Source organism: Metopolophium dirhodum, chromosome 5 (assembly GCF_019925205.1).
Source record: "Metopolophium dirhodum isolate CAU chromosome 5, ASM1992520v1, whole genome shotgun sequence".
Classification (NCBI taxonomy): domain Eukaryota; kingdom Metazoa; phylum Arthropoda; class Insecta; order Hemiptera; family Aphididae; genus Metopolophium; species Metopolophium dirhodum.
Window position 1 is genome coordinate 25,365,628 of NC_083564.1, and position 19,726 is coordinate 25,385,353.

The window sequence follows — 19,726 nt, forward strand, 5'->3', positions numbered from 1 at the left end:
TATAAATAATTTATAATACTAACTATAATAATAAAGCCGACAGACTGTTTCAGCTCAGAATCGTTTTTCGTTTGAAGTACACTTGACATCTAAGACTTGCCAACTTTTTTTTCATTTAACTAAAAAATATTAATTGCTAAAATATTATATAATTTTTTTTTTTTGGTCATTTTATCCAACTTAGGTTGGTATTTGTTTAGTAGTAGCATTGTTATTTTATATATTAAAACTTTTTAATCTTTGTTACATATTGAAAAATCCACTATATAAATAATATTGGTTAACAAAACATTAAGATACCCAGAAATAACACATACATTTTTCAAGTTATAATATATTCAAAAAATTAGTCTTTTATGTATATAATAAAGCATTTATTAAAAGTATAAAATATATCATATTATATATGCTCATTTTACATTTTACATAATATATGAATACATAGATAGGTGATTTTACGAAATTAAAATAACATTATCAAACACGAACAGCTTTTGTAACGTACCTAATTTTTAAATTACAAATAGGACATTTCCCTGATCTACTCCATATATGTTTGGCACATGTATAGCAACAATACACATGCGCCGTTTTGCCATGGTTAAAAATGCCATTTTTTGGCTTCAAAAAACAAATATTACAATTGTTTGTAGCGTTTTCAAATGTATTAGACGTATCTTGGGATAAACATAGACCAGATATTCCTAGTGAATTTAAGGACTCTTGGGAATTTGAGGTGGAAGATGATTGACAATCTTTAGGCAAATAATTTTCTTCTGCACGGTTGGCCATGTTGTACAAACGTTTGATACTCTTTGGTTTTGGATTTGATGTACTCTCGAATAATTGCATCCGATACTAAAGAAATAATAAATAATTACAAATTAATAATATATTTGTTTGGAATTAAAATATTAGTTTAGTTTTTCCTCCAATATCTATATCTCACATAGTAACATTAATTTTGTATAGTTTAATAGCCCCAGAATAAATCATATTTTTCATTTTTATTAAGGTAACATCCCAATTTCATCTTCTCAAGTACTTAGTCCCAACCATTAACCGTTGTCTCCCCTAAGCACTCCATATGAGATAAAAAAAACTTTGTCCTTTACGCAAGACTCCGCTTGATCAAAACATTAATCCTACAAACACACTAAAATAAGTATCAAACTACTCATTTATAAATCCTAGATAGGCCTTGAGACCACCAACTCAAGAGAAAAATCCACTTTTCAAAACGAAAACCTAAGCACAATCACTAATGCCCTACTTTATATTTCATATTTTACTTTACACACGGACTTAAAAATTAATAATTAATAAATAAAGAGAGAAAACAAAAGGTAGTTATGTAAATAATGTTATCACACATTTTTATTGAGCCCTAGGGCAATACAGATTATATATTTCTCTTGAAAAATAAAACTATTTCATTTTACTATGTAACTTACTTTAAAACACTGATTACAGTATTGAAAATTATGGTTGGAATTTGGTTTTTGGCATTGACAGCATTTTTCAAAAACTACTGGAGGTTTGAAATTTGTCTCTGAAATGAATATTTGTAAATCTGTATCATGAGAAATGCAACCTTTTTCAATGTCAAGGAAGATATTCTTTGTTGTAACCTAAAAATGAACAAAGTTATTAAAATAATTAATAATGTGGCACATGAATAAACATTTTTTTGACATTAACCCATCATCGGTATTGTAGTGTCTGGTGATCATGGAGTTCACCTTATTACTATTTTGATAACCACTTGTTTGAATATTATTTGATTCCTTTGATATTTATACTTTCAATCAAAATGTTTCCAAATATACTTTTTTAAATATTTCTTGATAACTTATCAATATGCAATGTCTTCACTATGTCATCACTAAGTATCTACAACAGAGCGTTGCATACTTGCGCTCACCCAAAAATATAGAGTATATACCACTCGGGCCTAGATAAACAATATTATATCATATTGCACTCTGGTGACTATAATGACACAAGTCTAAAATTAGACATTTTCAGATAATAACACTAAGAAAATAATTTTTTTTCGTGAAAACAGTTAATAAAACTAATAGTGTATTACAAAATGTGTATAAAAATCAGAGCTCTACTTAAGGTAGCTGGGCACTTGGAGGGGCTGCACCCCGTGACTAAGTATTATGATAAAATAAACATTTGGTGCAAATTTCAAGTTTCATAAATTTGTATACCTTTATCAAAAAAAAGTATACAAGAAAGTCATATTAAATTTTTATGAGCGTTTGAAGATCATATTTTTATAACATTGCATATACACTCGATTTCTAATGTAGTGATTTTCTTATTTTGTTGTAATTCGAAAAAGAATAACTGTTAACATTTGAAATTTATAAAATATATTTATTTTATCAAATCCTATACTTGATACAATTTTCAAAGTAAATAATCAAGAGTATATTGTAGTTGTAATTATTATAAAATAATTATTAATACTTACTACCTCACATTCTGATGGATCTGATTGACTTGAACTTCTATAGTCACAATCACTTTGACTAGAATCGTCACAATCACTTTGACTAGAATCGTCACAATCACAACTTGTTACAGATGAAAAATCAAGAAGATCTGCTACCTCGACTGAAAAAAAGTTAAGTAAGTTAAAGCTTATAATCAGAATGTATAAAATTAAATTAAAAATTGACGTGGTGCATGAATTGTCTAATTTGATGAACTATTAGTGAACTAATACATGTCAACTCTTGTTTGATCCAGAATAGATGACCAAGTTTGATTCTTCTTCATATCAAAACTATGCTTATTGAAATTAATTATAAATTATAAATATTTATAATTAGTTGTTAATTTAGAAATTAACGTTCAATACTAAAATAAAATAAAAACAGATTGAACATAATATTATATTTGCATTGATAAACATTGAATAGATAATAGCATATGATTTATAAAATTATTTTTTTTATAGATTATTACAATTTCCAGTTAATTATTTAAAGGTAAATAAAAACAAACTTAAGTCTTTAAGACAAAATGTGTACAGTTGTAAGTTGATCAATAGAATCAATCATAGCTGACTTAACTTATTTAAAATTTTTTTTAACTGTTATACTTATATTGTAATAAAACTTATAAAAAAAATAATTATAATAATACAAATCACAAATAATCCAGGTATGTAGCCAATAAAATATTCTCATAAATAATGTATATAACAAACATACATAAATATATGTATATAAACAAAGTAAATACCAATATGAGTTAAAATATTTTGAGCATTAAACCTAATGCCTATCTTACTTTATTATTAATTATTATAGTATATTATTAAAGTTAATAAAGCCCGGATTAAGACTCGCAAAGGGCTTTAAGTCAAATGAGGCTCGGCACCCATAAAATCTGTATGAAAAAAGTTGAAGCAGAGGTGTTAATGATTATTATCTATTAATCCTCTCTAAAATCTAAAATCACTAAATTATTCAATTTTTCAAAATGAAGAAATTATTGACAAACAAAAAACATTTTTAGTCTTTGTTTACTTTTAATCTTAACTATGTAACCTAAATCAAATTGTTCATACAGTAATTACAATATATTTTCATATTTTAGTAACATAAACACTTAAAATAAGCATTAGTAAAATATATTATTTCAACAAATAATTGAAAATTAAACTTATTTAATTTATATCAATATACCAAATCAATTAATTACTTGTGACTTTTATTATTTGTGTTTTTATTCTACTACCAAATCTCCTCCCCTTAATCCGGACTTTCTGTTAATAATTTTTTTTTATTATTATTAAGAAAATTTACATTTTGTATTTATAATACAATAAGTAAAAGCGAAGACTGTACAAATAATAATAAACAAACACATGAAGCATGCGATGAGGGAAGTCGTCCAGTGATGGAACTCTTCAAAAGTTAGTAACTTAGTGGTATTATTTGTTTTAAATCACACAATTGTAACACTTCACGTCAAATATTTAAGTTAAATTTAAGTCAACTTAAATATTTTTAAAAAATTATTACTTGTAGCTTTGGATTGGGTATTATGAATACTTTCAGATTCATCTGAAACATTTATATTTTGAAATAAATCAGGTGATTGTGATTTTAATTTGTATGTATATAAATATCTTGACTTTTTTTTGTTTACCCATGTGTTATACTCGTCCTCATCTATAATTAAATTGAAAAAAATTATATTATACTTAAACTAAATAACTCTAATATTAATTTATTCCTGGGGAATTACAAACTCTTTTAAATGTACAATGTACGTACCATGACTATAACTCACATCTTCTGTAGGTCTTTTTAGTGTTTGGGGAGGCATATCTGAAATTAATTGAAAACAATCTGATGATATTTACAAACTGATCTGTCTCTTAATTGTCAGCTGAATGTAACTAAGATATATTCATCTCAACCAAAAATATTTTATATACATTAGGCAATAAACTTTCTTAATTTAATTCAACATAACTTTCACCCTTGTTATCCCAATCTACAAATTATATGAATTAAGTTTAAAACATAATATGAAGGTAACAATTTTGCTGCTCATAATAAAACACTCGGTCCAGTCACCAGGGGCGCAATTTTAAAGAAAAAACTGGTGAAGTATCCTATCTTTTAGGCTAATCTTATGACTTGGACCAGAAAACATGATCAACAAAATCACATAAAAATATTTAAAATTACGAAATAAAATGCCTTTAAAAATGTCTATTTTACCACGAAAATTATTAAATTATTTTAATTTAATAATAAAAATTAAATTAATTCAACACAGCCAAAAAAACAAACTATCATTCCATCAGTTAAAAATGTATCACATATAAAAATATTATACTCAAACTACTTTAAAATTTAAGATTTTAATGGACACTGTTCATTGACAACATTGTCTAAGCACTCAACTACAAAAACTATTAATATTATACAACTGACAAATAAATACTATCTACCAAATAGATAACAAATTTATTTTTTGTTATGGACTCAACGGTTATTAAAAATGAAAAAGATTGAAAAACCATTTCATAATTTTGATTTTATAGAAATAATATTTGCATGTATTAAATTGAATTATTTCTAAAAATTAACAAAAATATGATATATTCACTTAGAAACTACCAAAATGTATTAAATAACCAAAAAATATAAAAATGATCGTAAGGCATACAATTTCCTAAAAAGCAAAATGAAAGTTGTAGCATTACATTCTACATTTATGAAACAAAATTCTATTTATGTGTAAGATATATAAGAATAAAAAAAAATATAAAATACTCCAAGCTTCAGGTACTACAAATGATCATTTCAATTCAATAATCACATATATTCATAAATTTAATAATGGCTTTATACTGTACACATATTAATATAAAATAAAAACTGATAAACCAAAAATGGAATGAATTATAAAGTTGCTTTTAAAACTGTGTGTTCCAATTTCTATTTTCTAAGTACACCTAACATTCTAAGAAACTTCATAATATGATACATCAACATTTCTTATCATTATCAATTAATTCAGTTTTAACTATTCTCAACAGTCCACCAAATTCAACTACAAGTACTTTTCAACATCTAAACTCTTAAAAGGTTTTATTAACTATATATTTTCTCAATCACTTTCCCACAAGCCTCTTTTTGATCCTTATATAAAACCATCCAAGCCATCTACTGTTCATTGTTGAAATCCTATAATCCAAATAATCTCCTTAAACACTGATATATACTGAATATGAGTTTATCCAGCAACTTATAAATGTATAACTATGTAAGCAGGTACGAGGTACCCTTCTATACCTATAAATTAAGTAAACTGTACTTTACTCGAACCAGTTGAAATATCAAAATGTTAATCAAATGTTAGGCGATGAAAATAAAATGTATTAAAAAAGTAGGTAATACTAGGCATTTAAAAATTAAATTGTTCTGAAGTAAATATTTTTTTCCCACGGTCATTAATGCCAATTACCGGGGAAAAGAGCAGGATAATAATAATGATAATTCAATGATGGAAGTTATATGAAACACCACTACTATGGAAGTATGGAACAGAGATTAACTACAGTTGGAAACAGTAGGTACAGTAGGGACTATATAAACGATTGAGACCCAATTTAAGCGAGTGATTGACTAGGCTATTATTATTTTTGTTTTTATTCTATTGTTTAACCTAACAAAATTATTTTAAATATTAGGTATATATGTAAAATGTTTTTCAATATGTAATAAAACAGTTAATATTTTACATTTCATAATAAAAATTCTCTAGGGAAATGTAAATGTGAAAAATAATTAAGATAAAAGAATATATACCTAATGTCCTGATCACTTATCAATAAAATAAATAATATCTAAATATTTTAACATAGGTACTATAAATTAATCATAAATTATAAATTGTTAAAATAATATTTACTTAAATGTACGGTAGATATTTTAGATATTTTACTACCTATATTTAAAACCTGGGTATTAAAATATGTTGATTATATCACCTAGACTGGTAGATAATTAAGTAAACAAACAGATGGAGGTACCTACCAACTATTAAAATACTAAATACATATTAACTAATAAACTATTGTTGCATTAAATTAAATCAACAACCTTACTAATATATTTATATATGTCAATACATTATTTCAAATATTTTTAGACGTACCCAATTACACTGTAAAAATTCATAAATTATTTAGTGTAAAATATTTAATAATGGTCCACACGGGAACCAAATACAATACCTGATAATTACCTTAATATAAATAAACAAATAAGACTTACCACAGAGAATAGGTACTACCTACAAATCAAACAGGAACATAAACCAAATCAATCAACCCAATAGAGTTAGAGAAGTTCATCGTGGCCATTTTCAACGTTCAGGTAAAAGTTTTAACAAAACACTACACGAGACACACGAGCGATGGTTCAGTTTTTTTTTTTTTCACATAATATTTTCAGCACGATTTATTACGTAACGTGAACAGTGGGATACAGTTGTAAACCGAACACCGAAGATAAACAAACATTAACAAACATGGTGGAGAGCAAGGATTAAGGACGCCGTCGCGACAAGGTTCGACATGTCCAATTCAGCCTAATGGTATATAGAAAATGATAATTATTATTTATTTAACGTTTTTAGTTTTTACGCCTCCCACTAACCTCACTATAGTGCCACCACTGCCATTGCCCATTTCACAATATCACATTCAGGTAATTCACAACAATCAACAGTGCGGCGGTGTCCGTGCACGACGCAATGACCCCACATTGTCATTTTTTTCAAAAACATATTCCATGAGAATTCCATAATCGTGGTCGCGAGTAGCGTTATGGTGATAAGAATCATCCTACGAGGACTCTACAATATTTAAATTTTAACACTCATATAAATCATACAATATAGCCATTAGCCATGACAACCCAGACGGTAAATGTTTGACTAAAAATATTATTATAATATTATTATAATGTTGTTAAAATATTATCATTTCAAAATGCTGTCTGGGAAATTATATATATATTATATATAATTTATCACGCAATATAGGCACAGAATAGATGAAAATGTGAAATTTCATCTATTCCGTGATATAGGTACATCAGTTTGTTTTAATTCTCATAACAATCATAGCCGATAGGTATTAATTTCAAATAATTAAAATATTTCTACCAGGTAGTATTTAAGTATCCACAGCTTAAGATGGTTTAAGCCGTGCCCCGTACTCCTGTAACTAATATTTGGATTTTTTAAGTAAAATGCATTTGACATTTTAACTTGTCGTTTTTTTCCTAGATTCATGGTGATTGGTGATACTCCAGTGGCTAGTACAGCAGTAGCTGTAATTTCTAGTACCCACTTTGAAAAAAAAGGTAGGTACTTCGTACTTATATAATATAAATCTTATAAGTTAATAAGATTTAGGTTAACGCGCAAAAAGGAGGGGGCTTTAAGAGCTTAGCCCCCCAAAACATTTCCTGCATTTTGTTTTTAGCCACGGAGGCACGGTTATATATCCGTGTTTAAAGTTTATTCAATATTACCAAAGTAGGACTTTAGCCCCCCTCAATTTTTTAAGGAGTAAAATTTGGCAATTTTAACAGCAATCTCGGGGGAATTGATAAGCCATAACCAGGTCGCCACTCACCAGGTTAATCTTTTTTCTATGCACCAGGTTCTGCAGTAGTCGTTTTGTGGGCCGTGTGTATTTTTGGGGAAGAGAGAAAGACAATATGGATTATAGGGTTTTTTTTAGGTTATGTCCAAAAACTTTTTACAATATTTGTCAATTTAAAATTTTTGTTTTGATTGTTATGCCTGAAAAATGAAAATAGAAATTGGATTTTGGAATAATATAGATCGTTAATGTTATTTATTATCATTTATCAATAATTAATAATTATCATATCAATATTGGCCCCATTTAACATTAAAAACGTATCACTAAATTTTCTATAAAATAGTGATATTTATAGTGATAAGTTCTTATGTCCTATCCATTTTTATGTTATCTATGCTTTATATAGCCTTTATTGTCCATGTATCCCTAGATTCTTTACTCTAGTATTTGGAAATATTACTCTCTGTACTCCTCTACATGATACTTATCTATGCTATATAGTCTATAGTTCAGTCTTATATCCATACCACGGGGCAAGGACTAAGATAAATATAATATATCGATCGGGTCAATATTTTGGGCGTTCAAGAAGTTACATGTATGTGCAATATACAAGCGATACCATACCACCGTCTTAGATTAGCGATTTGTACCGAACGGCGACCATAGAATATATTAAACATTCTTTTATCAAGGTTTTCAAGGAAGACTTTGGAGTGCATCGATACGAGTTGGTACGTAACTGTTACGATACTCATTAATTTTTTTCTTCTTGAAAACCTTGAATTTGTAACCCATGACAACCATTTACATATAGAAATTTCACGTTCGTACGGTTAGTAATCACTATATAGTTTATGAAATGATTAGTGTTGGGATCAGTGAGTGAGTGGTATCAGTGGCGGATCCAGGGGGATGGCAAAGGGGGCATTTGCCCCCCCACCCAATCACTGTAGTTTTTCTTTGTTTGACGCTGTGTTCAGCCAATTTTGGAACTTTTTATACTTTCGCCCCCCTCCCCCCATGCCACTCCCAAAATTAAGCCCTGGATCCGCCACTGAGTGGTATTTGGCAATTTGGCATTTATATACTGGTGAATTGTTAGGCATGCTCATCTTATTTGTATGGTGTATGCTTAAATTATACATATTGTCGAAGTCTGATTTTTTGAATTTTTAATTTCATTTGAGTCATTTTTTTTTAATTCTTAAGATTTTTTGTACACTTAAGGTTGATCCTGTGACAATACAAACTCCTCTTTTTCACTTATTCAGCAGATATTTTTTTGATAATTTTGATGCATCTAAATCAAAATTTGAACAAGTACCTAGGTTTTGAATTATTTAACTTTGGGCCGTTCTTATAATAACCGCTAAAGTGTCCGTTAACGCTAACCTACTGATAACAGATTTTTTTACCGGCAAAATTCGGCCGGTTAGGTGTCGATTAACTTTAACTGGACATTGTATGAACGGCCCTAAGGATAATATGTCTGTGGTAATGGGTTATGTAGGTATGGGAGCATAGATGATTTGAAAATGTTAATAATTACTATTGATCTATCAATATAAATAATTTGATCTAATTTTTAAAGTTACAACACGGTGAACAAATACAATGGATACATGAAATGAAATAGCATCAAACTCATAGCCAGCCAAACTTCCTGTTGGAAATCCTGGGAATTTCTTCGGCGAAAACCGCGCTTTTCAGAGCTACCCAAAAGACACCTGCTTGTACATCGCCATTACATTCATTACAAGAAAAAAAAAACAAAATTTCTTTATATAAAATAACACAAATTGCTTTCAAAACACCTAATACTCGATTCCATTTAATACACCAGAAACCAATATCCAAATTTATTATTTTGGATGCAAGGCCATGGAAATAGATACCAACATAGAACCAACAACTATGGATATTACTATATTAGTGGAATAGGAAAAAGAAAAAAGGCTAGAGCTTAGGGCTAGCTATAAATTAAGAAACAATGGGTTTGCAGTCATAAGAAAGATTTAATGTTTATTATGTTTATATAATATTATATCATTTTGAACTAATTTGTTACAATATTTTAATCATAAATATAATAATTTTGTATGAATTATATAATAATTTGTTTTTGTTTTTATATTTTAGATACCATTTAAGACCCAGATCAACCGATTTCCACAATAAGAGTTGCTGCCATATTCTTTATTTTTATATTGTTATAGCAATAAATAATAATAGCCTATAGCTATAATATATTATCTATTTGCATGTGAATATTAAATACTTTTGATCGAATGTGTATGTTTTAATTTTGTTGTCCAAATAAAATTAAAATTAAAAAGCATTTAAAAAAAATATAGTTACTTTAATGACCTATTGTAGGAAGGAAGTATGTTATTTTTAATTTTGCTGTTATAATGCATGATTGGTTCTTGCTTGTTCTAATTATAAATTAGTTTATTTATAAATAGATAGATAACATCTCAAAAATTGCTTAAAGACAATTGGAATTCAAATGCAATTTTCTGTTTGATATTTTCCTATTCAGTTATTGTTTTGATTTATTTTTTAGGGATTGCATATGATATATCTTGTGGTTTTAAGAAACTACCTGTATTTGGAGCATCGCCCATGTTTGGATCAATATTTAAACAAAAAAGTACAATACAATCTTTTATTATATTGAATTACTATCTATTTATTTTGATAAGTTAAGTTAATTCAAGATCATTTTTTATTGTTTGTTATTGTATAGATATAAATTTTAAACTTAGTTCAGCAGCTCAACCCCCATCGACTGAATGTGTGTCTCTGTCCACTTATTCAAACTTTAGAAACACAGTTCAAAATCAAAATATTGTCTTACCTACTCCAACCTATATTGGATTTGGACAATATCGAAATCCCACCCAATTCAAACCTCAAACCGAACTAGACAGGTAAACCTTTTTTACAGTATTAGGTATCTTTAAAAACCACATTAAAATCATTAATTAATAAAATTATAAAAATTTATAATTTTTATTCCTTTTTAATACATTTAATCATAATATGGAGAAAAAATAATTTAATAAACAATATTACAAAATAACATACTTAAATATAACATGTGTGTTTATTTGTTTTCAGGTTAAATTCCAATAGACCTCGTCGCCCTAAACGTCGTTGCCAATGATTTCCTCAATTGTTAAAAATAAACCAATTCCTGAGAGTTCTGTTACTTTTTCTTCGTGACTTCTTTATCTTTTTATAATTCATGACTTTTTTTATAAAAAAAAAAGGAAGTTGGTTCTAAGAACAAAATTAACTAGAACCAACATCAATGTTAACTATTATTTTCAAAAATTGTATATCGTATGTACTCAACTGTGAAAAATAAAATAATTTTAAAATGTTTTTTTAAAACTTATTGTTTGTACAACTCAATCTAAGAAAACCATTGTATTTATTTATTTATTTTTAATCTAATACTAGTAGGTACCTTAGTAGTTGATGCTGTACCCCGAGGAAAAAACATAACAAAAAATTAGAAGAAATTAAATAAATTTGGAATTTTAAGTTATTGTGACTTAAATATTAATATTGAATAATATTTATTTATAATATTGTATAATTATTGTTTTATTTAATTTAATTTAGTTGTTTGAGGATCTTTTATGAATAAAATTGTTTAAAAATTGTTATTATATTTAACTCGAGTGTACATCATTACATCATTATTCACATTTTTATGAATTGTATTATAACAAATAACTATTTCATAAAATGTGTACAATTTATAATTTTAGTTATAAAGAAAAATGATAACTGATGAAAATGGCCATGAACAAATTCTAATTTTTTGCCTTTAAGCGATCAAATTTAAAAAATATTATTATTTAGGTAGATTATAGGTATCTTATTATTAATTATACGTCTTCCACTATCATAGCTATTATTATAAAATTACCCATAGTTCGTAAATTATTTTAAATAAATATTTTATTAATGACTATAGGTAATTAATATTACTTGTTTTTCGACTAGATGTGTTCAGTCTCTATCATCACATTTTAGAGCATTAAAAATTCTCTGATTTTCTACTTATTTTCAGGTAGAATCAAGTCAAAAGAAAATAATTCCCCCTAGATTTCAAGTGTAGAGAAAAATAAAAAAATTAAGGAAAAATGAGAATTTTTATGCAAAACTTCACTTAATGTTTATTTAACCATTTTCCATACACGATTGAATTTTCAATATATTTAGACTATTTATAGACAAAAGAAATTTTCAATTTGTTTTAAGTTTTTTTTCAATTATTGTGAGTTATTTTCGGTCTTTCAAAAATATTGAAAGTTTAATATAAAGTTCCTTATAACTTTTAGATTCTGAGCGAAGCAATGGATGAATTGATTTTACCACGATGATGTCTGTCATAAACGGTTAGGTTAGGTCCTTCTGGTTTTCGACTGGTTTTTGATGTAACTGAAACAAATGACAAATGTAAACACGTGACATTTTCACTAAATGTTTATATTAGTATAAACTATAAATATATAAACCATACAATTTTCAAAATACCTATTTTAACTTGTTTTGAGTTATTGAGTTACATATTTTCAGTTTTTTTTCAATGAATGCCAATAAAAGTTAATTCGTTGAGTCAAAAAGCTTAAAAATGTAATACAACTATACAAGGTTCGAAATATTTCGTTACAGTGGCAGTTGAATAATATTAAAAATACAGTCACAATTTGTTTATAAGCATTTAACAAAAATTAAAGAAAAGACGTAAAAATCACGAAAACGTGCAAATTATTTTGAAATAGAAATCCATAGAAATTTTTCTTTTTAAGATTTGAAAATGTAAATATATTATTACATTACATTACGAGATTCCTCATATATTTGTCTACCTTTATCAAAAAAAAAATGTCTTGTGAAAAGCCAAATTAAATTTTTTTTTATCAGTCTTGAGACCTAAAGTTACCTATTTATTTCTGCTTTTACAATTTAAGCCATTAGAACTAAATTATTAATTTTTTATACATTTGATATTCACTCGCTTTGTCATGTAGCGATTTTCTTATTTTGTTGTAGGTACCTAATTCAAAAACGAATAACTGTAGGTATAGATAGGTACTTACTTAAACAATGAACACGGTCTTAGAATTATTTAAAAATATTCATAATCTGATTTAAAGAATGAAAGTAGGTTCCTGAAATTTACTTATTTACACCATACGTTATGTTTATTTCATCAATTCAAATACTCGATGACATTTCAAAATATTTTGATTTGTTTTGAACTGTTTAGGAACATTTTGAGTTTCCAATTTAATTAGTCTTTATTTCTATGTATCATACTATCATCATCATGTATGTCAATAAAACTTTATTTGTTGGGTAAAAAAGCTTGAACATTTAATACAAGGCTCCTACTATATTGTTACAATGGCGTTTGAAAAATATAAAAATCCTTAGTCACAATTTTTTTTTATAAGCATTTAAGTTTAAATCTTGACAAAATACGGAAAAATCACGAAAATTAGCAAATCAATTTGAGTTGAGAATTCAAGATCTGAGATTTGAAAATGTAATACAAGATTCCTCATAAGTTTGTCTACCTTTATTAAAAAATGAAAATGTCTACAAGCAAATTAAATTAAATTTTTATGTTTGAAATTCATATTTGTACAATATTGGATATTCACTCGATTTCTCATCTCATATAGTGGTTTTGTTATTTTTTTGTTATTCAAAAACGAATAACTGTAAATACATGAAAATTTTACTGCATGTTTATATTTTCATTTTCTATACACCATAAAATTTTGAAAATATTTTGACTCTTTTTGAGCTGTTTACGAACATTGTCGGTTTTCAGTTTTTTATTTTTTTTTCTACAAATATCAACAAATTTTATTTGTTGGGTAAAAACGCGTGAAAATTTAATGCAAGGCTCATGATATATTTTTACAATAGCAGTTGAAAAATATTAAAAATACACAGACATAATTTTTTTTTATAAGCATTTAAAGTTAGATTTTTGACAAAATGTAATAATTATTTTGTAGTTAAAAATGTATAAAATGTTCAACTTTTATAGCTAAGGATTGTAAATTGAAAACAAGGTTCCACGTAAATAGGTAAATATATAAATTACTTTATTCACTAAATAATATCATCAAATATACCTACTTAGTGGGTATTATATCATTATTAATTCAAATTTAACACCATCCATTACATGCGACCCACTTGTAACCTAATGTACAGCAGAGCGACATCAACATACCCAATATTTTTTTATGCTAATGTAGTAATTTATACTGTGCGCTTATACTAGATTTTTTCAGATTTAAAAAATTAATATTGAAGTTGTAGGATCCTGGGAAAGTTCAAAATCGGTCTCATTTCCTACTTTTTTAAAAATAATTTTCCAAGAACAATAATATCTTAACCGAATCATTTTATAATAGGTGATAATTATAATGGTAAATACATAATTAATAATAATATATATATACATATTAGTCCGAGAAAAACTATTTTTTCCCTACTTTTATCCTTTGGTTAGGTACTAAAAAACAAATAATTCTAAGTACCTGTATAGCTAAAAAAAATTGTATCCGTTTATTCGGACTTATTTTTACCGTTTACCACATTAGGTCGTACGATTTTTCGATTTCAACCAGAATTAAAAGGGTGTGGCATTCGCCAAAACGCCCCTTCGCACAAACAGTCGTTTTAGTGTACGACACTTGCGCCTTTGAAGAGGCCGTTGATGCGATCTAGTGGATACGGAGTGAGTGTATTTCTTATTGAAAACAGTAAAAAAGTCGAGTTTGATTTCGGTATTCACAATTTGATAACAAATAAGAAATAGGTACCTAACACCACAGAACAATAGTAACACACGACCGCGGCGGTCGCACCGATTATAAAATTTATAATCATGTAAAATGTGACATTACAATATTACATTATCGTTAATATCATTCATCTAACTAAATTCTGTACTATTAATTACCAGCTATCCGAAATAGCATGGTAGCCGGTAGGTATTAAAATCTAATGATATATAGTAAACTACGATGATTTTTTAGCGCTGTGGTGTGCCCACCTATTGTAATTCGAAAACGATGGTTATTGAATATATTTTGTGTGTGGCACGTTGGCGTTACAATTTTTAATTAATACTCATAGGTATCTAATACAAGTCGATCATATTAATAACTATTAATCAATTTGTTCACAACGAAGTATTGCGTAAAAAGTACTGAAATGTTTGTATTATTATTCGATGTTAAGCAGCTTAGACTGTATTACTTGCCAATATAATGTAAGACAACAAACACCGAGAAACTGTTGGAGATGAATATTATGTTTACCGATCTTGTAATATGTACCACTAGTTAAATTGTAAGCAATTGATTATAAAAAAAGTGACTGATTGTTTAAAATCAAAATGAACTTGACCATTTATACACCAATATAAATAGTTTTTGGATATTGGTTAAACATTTCCAGGTAAAGTAGATACAAAAATTGAAATACCTACCTAGTTTTAGATCTAATAATCATAATGTATTGCTTAAAAACATTTTAGGTGTGCATAATATATAATAGTACAATTTTTTTTTAGGTGAAATGGCGTTAAAGGTCGAGTCTGTACTCAGCTCGTTTGGGAATTCGTCATCTAAAATTCCGTTTTGGAACATTGACTTACCTAAAAGTCCATGGGATGTAGAAGATGACTTAGGAGACTTGGACGTATTGTGCGAATTGGTTAGAAATCAATACTTGAAACGTCTCCATCAAACATTGCTCAAGAATTTAGATGTTACTAGTGGTTACAAAAAAAAACCTCTTTATCAGATTCAACATTGTGTTGATATATGTATGGCTGAATTGGAAAAGAAAGCCTTAAGACGATGTATGATTGCTAGTATTTATCGCGAAGGCATGACTAATTTGGTATGTTTTTATTTCTGTTTTACCATTTATTCATTTAAAACATATTTTTTATGTTTGTCTTGTTTGTATTTATACATAGGTATAGCTGTTAATTATTTTTATTTATTATTTGAATTCAAATGAAATATTAAATATTATACTCGTGCTAATTTTAACTTAATGTAGCCTCCTTTTGATAAATTAGTCTGTAGTGAATTAATAATAAGTTATTTTTATTAGGTAGAACACTGCTACACGAATAATTTAAAAATGTACCTATTTATATTTAATTAAACTTTTATAGATATTTAGTTATACATAATCATTAATAGCTTATGTTTTTTTTTTATACTTAGATAAATAAAGTCAAGACGTGCACAAAAAATTCAATGCTATATGATTTGCTTAAGCATATTATTGAGTCGAACAATCAAGTACCATCATGTGATAAATTATTTGAACCTGAAAAGATAACAGAAAAAACAGTGGGTATTGATGTAAGTGTTAATACCGAACAAAAATGTAATAAAATAACATCGACACAGACTGAAATATGGACAGATCATGACAATAATTTACCTAATAATTTTCCTGTCAGTAAAATTAATACAGATCTGGTAAATAAATCTAATTTACCTTCTAGTTCCTACAATGTAAAATCTAAGATCTCTGAATCAAATAATATCTTCAATAATTTAAATTCTTTATTAAAATCATCTTGTTCTTCAAATTCGTCACCTGATGTTCATATGGAAGTAAATTATAAGTATGAATCTTCTGAATTTGAAAATATACAAAGGAAAGACGAACAAGATAATTCCACACCAAATGATATACTAAGTATTAATGCATTGCTAAGAGATCTTCAAGATTCTCCTGAATATGAACAACAGTCTTCAACATTGGAGGAACGTTTAATTGCACTAGGGTTAGCAATTGAAAATAATAAATCCACAGATAATTTAACCGAATTAACTAATCCAATTAATATAAGTCCTAGTATAATACGACCAAACAAAATTAATGAAATACTTGCGGACAAATTTAAAAGTAAACGAGTAGCCAAATCATATCAATTACGAAATAGTATGAATGAATTGCCTCAAAGACTACAAATAAGACTGAACCAAAAATTTAAAGACTTGTTTGGAAATAGTCATTTTTATGAATCGGATCCATTGTCTGAAGAAGAAGAACGTATTATAGCACATAAAAGGATTGTAAAAATGGTTGTAGAATTTATGACACCTTATTACAAAGCACACCGTATCAACAGACATTTGTTTAAAAATCTTGCTAAATTAATCTCTAAGAATCTTATGGATCGATCATATGACCCAGGTAAATTAAGTTTTAAATGGTAGTTTATTTTATCTAATAAACAAGTTTTAATGAAACTTTATAAGATTCAACAAATAATTATAAAAAACAACTTAATTAATGAAAGAATTAGATTTGAATGTGCCATTCTAAATAAACATATACAAAGTAAAAACAAATTTGAACAAACAATTGTATTACAATTAAATTTTTATTATTTATGTAATAAACTAAAGGTTAATAATGTGGGAAGGTGAAATGATTTCTATACTTTTTGGCATATTGGCATACAATAAATACAATTACAATTAATTTACCTAGTTTTCATGATAAAATTATACAAACTTAAAAAACACTAATATAATTGTATCTTCTAAATATTTTGTTTTTCAATTAAATTTCTTTAGCCTAAATAAAATATACTGGTTAAGTTAAATATAGTTTTATAAAATTATAAAAAAATGTGCTTGTATGGCCACTAAAATATAATACTTATATACTACATACATTTCAAAGACTTGTACTCAATATATTTATATCTAATATAAACCATGACACTTGAAGTATATCGATTTAGGGAACACTAAGCCAGATAATTGTGGATTGAACTTGAAAACCGTTGACAAACTAGCAGGTATCTAGGTACAACTTATTTTTTTTTAAATAGCAACACCTATTTTTTGTATCATATTTGGATATGCCTATTTTTTTAAGTAATTTTGACTTAATAACAATGACTTTTGAATCAAAATTGGCTAAAAGCGATTTTAATTTTATAGTAATTACATTTTTTACAAATGATTGAATGTTGAAAATGTAATAGTTAATATCATTTTTAGTTTTAGTTAATATTGTTTTATAATTGTAGACTTCAGCAATTGTAATAATTCAGTAAGATACTATTTATAAATTAGTACAAAGTTTTATTGAAATAACAAAACAATCTAAAAACATTAAAAACATTAAAAACAAATATGAATGAATTTATATATTTTAATAAATTGAAAAAAAATATTTTCAAATTTGAAATTTGAAATGCTTATTATTCAGATAATTTTGATTTTACAGCCATTGGTGTTAAGTAAAATGACTAAAAAAACTGAAATATGGTATCATAAATAAGTATTGCTAATAGAAAAGTATAAATTGTAATGTATATATTCCTATAAATTTATAGTACTATTACTTGTAAAAAAAGTCCTGATTCAATACAACTTGATCCTGCCAAGAAATCGAGTGTTCCCTAAATTGGTAAACATAATATGGTATATATTTATGATATTAATTTTGAAAAATATTATTTATCTTATTGTTTATGCCTGTTTATTGTATAAAATATTAATATTTTATTTTTAAATTAAATTGTTTAGATGAAAACACGGTAGCCAAAGGAGTTAGTGAATTTTTTGCTGGAAATAGATGCATTAAGACAGTTGAAGATATCTATATCAATAATTGAATAATCACTTCAATACATTCTAATTCATAATTTTCAACTTAGTACAATGGTTATTTTATTATTCTTTCATGTTAAGTGATTTTATGATTTATAATTTTCATTAATTTTAAATAATTTTTTTTCACGTAATATTTTTTTTATTTTTGTGTATGCTCTGTGTATTTAATTGTGATTTATTGATTTTTTTAGTAATGTAAATTTTTAATAGCAATATATTTTACACTATATTCAATATTTTACACTTTTACATAATACCTTACACTTATTTAAAATCTTTATAATTGTGAGATTCTTATATATAGTTATTACCAGTGGCGTTGAATGGGAGGCAGTGGGCCATGTCCCCTCTATTTTAAAATCCTGGCTCCGCCTCTGGTTATTACTATAATATATATTTAATATAGAATTATGATTATGCTGCATCGCTGCTTAAGATCTAGGTTTAAGTCAGATTTGAGAAATTGATGGGTGATGACAGTCAATTATTAAGATAGCTTACATATATTATTTTAATTTTTGAACAAACAATTATTTTGTGATGGATAATAAACTAAGTTATGGACGACTTTAAATATCTATAATAAATCTTTGGATCTTAAATTAGGCCGTAGTTAACCTTAGCTGTATCTCAGTAAAATAGTACCAGAAATAGTTACATAAAAGGTTAACACTGAAAAAAAATCTCTTAATGTGGAAAAAATTTCAATAAATGTTGCCAAATTACTAAATAGGTACTAAAATTGTGTTCAGCCTAACTATGATTTATCAAATTCAAATTAAATGATTCAATGATACCTTTGTAGAAATTTATACTGTTGATTAATCTGACCTATCGAATAAATCATATTAAT

General features: G+C 26.6%; 3 protein-coding genes across 14 annotated transcripts; 2 read left to right on the forward strand and 1 right to left on the reverse strand.

The window, feature by feature from the left end:
- Positions 1-331: 331 nt before the first annotated feature.
- On the reverse strand, positions 332-6,992 carry LOC132945911 (protein Mdm4-like). 6 transcript variants are annotated; one of them, XM_061015728.1, is made up of 7 exons: positions 6,819-6,992; positions 4,302-4,355; positions 4,174-4,196; positions 4,047-4,088; positions 2,486-2,628; positions 1,455-1,631; positions 335-858 (listed from the first exon to the last, which is right to left on the reverse strand). In XM_061015728.1, the coding sequence occupies exons 3-7, from the start codon at positions 4,175-4,177 to the stop codon at positions 478-480; spliced, it is 747 nt and encodes a 248-aa protein (XP_060871711.1). In that variant the 5' UTR covers positions 4,178-4,196; positions 4,302-4,355; positions 6,819-6,992; the 3' UTR covers positions 335-477. The 6 variants fall into 6 exon arrangements, with proteins under 6 accessions (XP_060871710.1, XP_060871708.1, XP_060871709.1 ...); XM_061015727.1 differs by having other exon boundaries at positions 332-858; positions 2,489-2,628; positions 4,047-4,196; XM_061015725.1 differs by having other exon boundaries at positions 334-858; positions 4,047-4,196.
- A 9-nt stretch (positions 6,993-7,001) lies between these two features.
- LOC132945913 (uncharacterized) lies at positions 7,002-11,851 on the forward strand. Of its 6 annotated transcripts, none has more exons than XM_061015733.1 (6): positions 7,002-7,140; positions 7,837-7,913; positions 9,756-10,456; positions 10,731-10,817; positions 10,914-11,097; positions 11,288-11,851. In XM_061015733.1, exons 3-6 carry the CDS (start codon positions 10,453-10,455, stop codon positions 11,331-11,333), a joined length of 321 nt encoding a protein of 106 aa, XP_060871716.1. In that variant the 5' UTR covers positions 7,002-7,140; positions 7,837-7,913; positions 9,756-10,452; the 3' UTR covers positions 11,334-11,851. The 6 variants fall into 6 exon arrangements, with proteins under 6 accessions (XP_060871716.1, XP_060871718.1, XP_060871719.1 ...); XM_061015735.1 differs by lacking the exon at positions 7,002-7,140 and adding an exon at positions 7,339-7,470; XM_061015736.1 differs by lacking the exon at positions 7,002-7,140 and adding an exon at positions 7,745-7,770.
- Positions 11,852-14,992: 3,141 nt separating this feature from the next.
- LOC132945443 (uncharacterized) lies at positions 14,993-19,107 on the forward strand. 2 transcript variants are annotated; one of them, XM_061015188.1, is made up of 5 exons: positions 14,996-15,346; positions 15,452-15,670; positions 15,786-16,117; positions 16,453-17,437; positions 18,787-19,107. In XM_061015188.1, exons 3-5 carry the CDS (start codon positions 15,791-15,793, stop codon positions 18,873-18,875), a joined length of 1,401 nt encoding a protein of 466 aa, XP_060871171.1. In that variant the 5' UTR covers positions 14,996-15,346; positions 15,452-15,670; positions 15,786-15,790; the 3' UTR covers positions 18,876-19,107. The 2 variants fall into 2 exon arrangements, with proteins under 2 accessions (XP_060871170.1, XP_060871171.1); XM_061015187.1 differs by lacking the exon at positions 15,452-15,670 and having other exon boundaries at positions 14,993-15,197.
- The last annotated feature ends 619 nt before the right edge of the window (positions 19,108-19,726 follow it).